Source organism: Mesitornis unicolor, unplaced genomic scaffold, assembly GCF_000695765.1.
Source record: "Mesitornis unicolor isolate BGI_N332 unplaced genomic scaffold, ASM69576v1 scaffold38128, whole genome shotgun sequence".
Taxonomy (NCBI): Eukaryota; Metazoa; Chordata; class Aves; order Mesitornithiformes; family Mesitornithidae; genus Mesitornis; species Mesitornis unicolor.
In genome coordinates this window covers 1-6,028 of record NW_010201846.1, presented here as the reverse complement: position 1 = coordinate 6,028, position 6,028 = coordinate 1, and the positions used below count along the sequence as shown (strand labels likewise).

Here is a 6,028-nt window from a genome sequence, read left to right as displayed (position 1 = left end):
ACACTGACACCCTGAAACCATCACCTTGGGGCAATTTTGTCGTGGTAATGGGTGGGGGGATGAAGGCCAGGAGCCCTGCACGGGGCTGTGTGGATGAGCTGCTCTCACTCCATCAGCTCGCAGAGGGGTGCTGTGGGTGATGGTCCCACATGGCCCCCTCCCAGCACTGCATGGCAGCACTGCACAGCATCTTGGTCCTGCATGATGCAGGTGAGGACTGGGCTGCGGGGCACCTCAGCCCAGTGCTGGGCTGGCTGGGCCTTACTGGGACCAGGTTGGGTCCTACAAACCACCCCCAGCCCAGTGCTCTGGAGGGGACCCTCCCAGCAGCTCACTCAGCATCACCCCAGAGGGAGGGGGCAGAGGGGCTGGGGGCTTTTCCCCATTTCCCGTAGGTGCTGCCTGGCCTGGCACGGCTGGCGTTCGCCCCTCCCACCCCCCCACCGCCCCTACCACCCCGCAGCCCCCCGGTTTTAGGGAAGAGCCATCCCTGAGTGCTGGCTCCCCGTGGCTGCTTGGCGGTGCCGGACGGCTGCAGGCGTGACGCGCTCTAGGTTACTGGTTTATTGAGCTCTTACAGGGCACTGCTTGGATCCGGTGGGATATCACCACTGGGACCTTCTCCTACTGTGGAGGGGGCTGACAGGAGGGGAGGGGACAGGTCAGGACGAGGGCAGTTTGTGTTTGCTGTGTCCTCTGCAAGCCGCCATGGGAACCCTCCGTAGTTTCAGATGGGACCTTTCTGGCACGACTCCATCTCCAGAGCAGCGACCCCTGGACCTGGCCAGGCTGCCGGGATGGGGGGTGCTGCTGTTCCTGCCAGCTTTCGGGCAGAGGCAAGGAGGCCACCAGTGCAGCCACAGGGACTGGGGATTCAAGCCCCGCTTGCCCACTGTGGGGTTTGAAGCCCGTGGCACAGCCCCCTGAGCTGTCTCTTCTGCTTGCTCCACGTCCAGACACAGGCACTAACAGCAGAACAACGTTTGGTCTTGGGAGGAGGTGGTGGAAAGATCTCTACGGCTCAGTGGCACTTAGCAAGGGGTGCCGAGGGCCAGGAGGGGTGGCGGGGACTCCCGGGGCTTGTCGAAGAAGATGGAGGAGGACATCTCTGTTTTGAGCTTGCTGTCTGCGCTGCCCTCGCTGGAGGCCGTGTCGGGGCCGCAGCCCTCGCAGCAGCAGCAGCAGCAGTCCATGAAGGCCTGGCCCAGGGGTCTGCAGAGGCACAGGAGCAGGACGGGCGTCACTGAGCACTTGAAGAACAGGAAGAACTGGTTGATGAGGTTGAGCAGGTCCAAGGTCTGCTTGGACATGTCAGGGGACATGTAGGCCACCACGATGTTGCAGACGTTCTCAGGGGTGGTGCAGAGCCCGTAGATGATGGTCAGCCCGATGATGGTGCAGTTCAAGTGGCCCTCGCACTGACTGTGCTTGGTCCCTCGGCACTCGGTCTTCTTCTCGGTGCCGCTGATCCTGCGGGTCACCAGCTGGCAGCTCACGGTGAAGAGGATGGGCAAGCAGAAGTAGCAACCAAAATACCACCACATCCGAGCGTTTTGGTAGGTGAGCACCAGCGAGTAGACGGACTCGGGCAGGTTGGACGAGGGCTTCATGGTGCAGTACTCCGTCACCATGCCGGACACGGGCGACGTGTCCTGCGCCAGCTGCCACAGCAGGATCTCGGGCACCGACAGCGTCATGGAGCCCACCCAGATGACGGCCAGCTTGGCGATGATGGACTGGCACTGCTCGATGGGCCGGGTGCTGGCCTGAGGGCTGGTGGCCGCGTGGAACCTGTCGATGCCCAGGGCGCAGAGACTGAAGGTGGTGACTCCCAGTGACGACACCTGGTGAGGGGGGACACAGAACAAGTGGGTGTTACTGCGGGGACGTCATGGGGGGGGGCTTGGCATTACCAGGCTGGTGGTGAACCCTTGGCTGCCCAAGACCACAGCCTAAGACCCTTCCAAGGTTGTAGAGGGGTCACAGGCTGTGACCTGGGCTTCGTCACAAGGTGAGAGCCCCTTTTCAGTGACTCCTGAAAGGGCAGGGGAGAAAAATGTCCCTTGACCTGTTTGTCGCTGCCCAGCTCCCTTTGCTGCAGAAGGGCACAGCTTTGCTGGATGTCCGTCTGTCCATCCAGCCACGGTGGTAATAGCGGGGTCGTCCCTCCAGCTCTTCCTCTGTTCTGGATGGCTCTTGGAGAGGAAAAGCAGGGACGATCACTCCCAGCAGCACCTTCCCAAGGCCCCGCAGCCACCCCAGGCTGGCTTGAACCTGCCCTGCTCTGCAGAGCTGCCGCCCCCTTCCCAGACAGCCCGAAGGAGCTGAAGGCGTCATTGTCACGAACCAGCTTGGGGCAATTTCCGCTGCATTGAGAATGGCAGGAAAAACATCCCGTTTGCCAAAGGGAAGAGGCCAACGGGGGCAGAGGAATCGCGGTGGCTCTGGGAGGGCTGGCAAGACACCGAGGGTCACAATCAGCACTTGCGGAGCCAAGTCCCACAGCCCTGGGCCAGGAAAGCAGCAGAGTCACATGCTGGTGGCCCCCGGCCCCGTGGCCCTTCCTGGCCCCATGAAGCCATCAAAGGTCACCCTGTGCTGAAGGACCTTCCAGGCTCTCAGGAAACCTCCCAGGGCTCTGCATGATGGTGGCACCCGAAACAAGTCTGGTTCCCACACCCCAGCCTTTTCCAGTGGTCCTGGGTTGGCCCCTTCAGCAGCTCACGACCGACACTGATGCCAGGCACCCAGCACAAGGGGACCAGCCCAGCGTCACCACCCTGCAGCCCAACAGCACTGCTCGTGTCCCAGCTCCTCTGCCTGATGTCCAGAGCCACCCTGAGCATCCCTTGCTCTGCCCCACAGAGCACTTGCCCCACAGCGCTGCTGTGCTGCTGCCTCTCCTCTCCCCCGTGCCCTCCCACAGGCTTGACCACCTCTCCTGGTCCCCTTGGTCCTGGCAGGTAATGCAGCCATGGCTGAGCATCCCTCCCCAGTGCCCTGGCAGGGATGAGCTGGTGCCACCGGTGACCGCAGGCACATTCCCTGCACACCGCCTGTCACCAGGAGCCCATGTGGGCAGCTCTGCTCCAAAAAACCTGGCTTGATGCCCACCCCCCAGAGCATCTGAGCAGCTACAAAGCAGAGGACAGAAGATTTGCTCCTTACAGAGTTCATCCTGAAACGCTTGCCCAGTCCTGTACGGAAAGGCTGGCCATTAACACTGGACTCAGACTGATTCCCCTCTCATGGCCTGGCCGTGCCCTCCCACCCATGCTGCAGGGTCCCTGGTGCTTAGTGCCAGGCGAACAGAGAAGCCCCAAAGCCCAATTCTGCTCTTGTGTTGGGACCCAGATTGGGCAGGGTTGGCAGCTGCGGTGGTAGATCAAGGGTGGACCCCCTGGATGATGCCTGCCCAGGCTGTGCCATGCCCCGACATCCCATCACCCACCCTGCGTCCTTCGGGGGCCGAGCTGTACCCGGGACACCCTGGTGCTGCTGAGTCACCCAGAGGTGCCACCCCCCAGGGCTCTCCCACAGGGACATGGCCAAGGAGCCCATGAGCAGCTCAGAGACGGGCCATGGCAGATCCTCCTCAGGAAGGGGTCTGGTTTGGGGACACCACCCTTTCCTTCCCATCCTTTCCACGGTGCTAATCCTGCCTGCCTGGGCAAACACAGGTCCATATTCCTGCCCCTCTGCAAGCCCTCCTTCCACCTGGGTGCAACACCAGGTGCCTGAGGTGGGGGATAGGGACAGGGCAAACTCTTCATTTGGCAAGGGGCACATCTCCTCTAGCAAACCCCACGCTGCGGTGCCAGGCTGTAACGTGCAGGTTTAGGGCTGTGCCTGGCAGCACACCCAGGGTGGGGGTCCATCACCCCTAACCTGTGCCCAAAGAACCCACTGGCATTGGTGAGGTCCCCTGCTAGGGTGCGCATGGCCAAGTTGACCATGAACGTGGAGGGATCCCCGTGCCTCTGCAGACTGTGCGAAGGCAGTGACACGGGAGCTGACTGTCACGGGGCCAGCAGGACATGGAGCAGCAGGACAGAGTGGGACTGTGGTGGCAGTGCTGGCCTCAGACCTGCCCACCCCACAGCCCTGGCAGTGGGGGCTGTGCCAGCCCATCTAGGCCCACATCTACCCCCCCCCCCACCCCGTGGTGGAGCCCCAGCCCAGCTAGGCCCACATCTACCCCCCCCCCCAGCCCGTGCTGGAGTCACCCCAAACTGCAGCTGCTGTGGGGTGCAGCAGGAGAGGACAACGCAGCCACTTGGGAAGGGGGGTGCAGCCAGGTCCTGCACCCCAGAGCCCTGTGGGTCCCTCTCTCCAGCAGATGCTGGACCAGGCAGGGGGATGTTGCGGAGGTGACTGGGATGGGATGGGACGTGTCTCAGGGCCATTTCTTTGCTTGCAATGGCTGAGTTCCCCATAGCCATGAGCTTTCAACATCCGAGTGTCAAGGCCTGGTTCCTATCCACTCCAGCTGATGTTCCTTTGAGCAGGCTTGAGTCCTGGTGATGGGCACAGACAGGGCTGGTGAAGACAGAAGCCCAGGCCCCAGCTCAGTGTGGTGGCAGCCCTGGGAGGGCAGGGCTGACCTGGGCATGGGTGCCAAGGGGTGTCAGTGCTCCCACACTGGTTTGGGGAGATCGAAGGCAGCAGTCCCTGGGCTCCCTAGCACAAGCCATGGCCTCAGCTTTCGGCTGGTTTTCTTATGTCCTGTTTGGGGCACTGACCACAGCAGCTCAATGGGACAGGCAGGTTTTGAACCCTGTCTGGTCTGACCGAGCCTTGGGAGGGTGTCCAGGGCCTGACGCTGCCTCTCGTGCAGCTGAGAGCTTGTGTTTGCACCCTTTGACAAACCAGGCTTGGAGCCCCAGCCACCACACACAGGCTGGGTCTGTCTGCCTGAGTAGGCACAGAGGGGAGCAGCCCGATCCCACGCATCCCTGCAGGATGGGAGATGCCCCACAGCAAGGGTTTGTTTTCAACACAAGAGCAAGACCATGCAAAATCATGCCATGTGGGGCATTTTTGCTCATTCCGCCTTCCCCTGTCCCCACAGTCTCTGTAGTGGGTCCCCAGCTCACCCCAAACATTGCCAGCCCATCACGCGTGAGGCTTGAGGACAAGCAAAGATCTCAGGTTCCCAGACCTGATTCCCAGGCTCTGCCACCCTGGCACTGCCCAGCACTGTCCCGCCTGCAGCCCCCTGCCCTGGAGTCATCCTCAGCACCACCATGGCCAGTGCTGGGCCAGCACATTGTGGGGCTGGACCCACAGGCTGGGGGTGTCGGGAGGGGACAGGGACAGACAGAGGGACTCCATGGACAAATGTCCCCATGGACAAAGGAGGGCTTCATGGGCTCTTCCCAGCCTTGGCACTGTTGGTGCTGGCTGCAGAGCCTTAGGAACGGCTCAGGGCAGAGGCAAAGTGAAGATCAGTATTGGGATGGTCTGTCGGCTCCTTGCTGTGCCCCACGATTGGGGTCTCTGGAGCCCCAGGCCGTGAGCAGCATGGCTGCCCTCAGAGCAAGAGGGAAGAGAGGAGTTAAGTCCTGGAGCCCTCAGGGCCCTGCACAGCCCCTTACCTCCATGAAGGGCACGATACGACAGGACACATCCCCAAGCAGCCGCTTCTTGGTGATCTCGTTGAAGATGACCACAGGCAGGCAGAAGAAGAGGATGAGGAAGTCCCAGAAAGCCAGACTGGCCAGGATGGAGTTCCAGGCGCTCTTCATGTAGTAGTTGTGCCACACGATGCACATCACAGAGAGGTTTCCGATGATGCCCACTGCGAACACGATGAGGGACAGGAACATCACGGCGTAGGCGCTGTAGGAGTTCTCCGTCACCGGGTACAAGGGGTTCTGGATTTGCAGTCGCTTGTCGGACACGGTGGTGAGGTTGGCTCGGGGCTCTGACCCCTGCCCGCCTGTGGGAACCCCTGGTTCCTGCTCAGAGGGGTCCGTGCTGGATGGCAGCAGGGCCTTGGTGGGGTGCAGGCTGCCGGCGTTGAGGG

The 6,028-nt window shown here is 61.9% G+C and overlaps 1 protein-coding gene across 1 annotated transcript; it reads right to left on the bottom strand.

The window, feature by feature from the left end:
- Positions 1-547: 547 nt before the first annotated feature.
- Positions 548-6,023, bottom strand: GPR37L1 (G protein-coupled receptor 37 like 1; the record flags this gene model as incomplete). Its single annotated transcript, XM_010190226.1, has 2 exons — positions 548-1,844; positions 5,598-6,023. Coding segments are annotated over 2 exons (1,239 nt in total), but the record flags the coding sequence as incomplete, so codon positions are not given.
- Between the last annotated feature and the right edge of the window lie 5 nt (positions 6,024-6,028).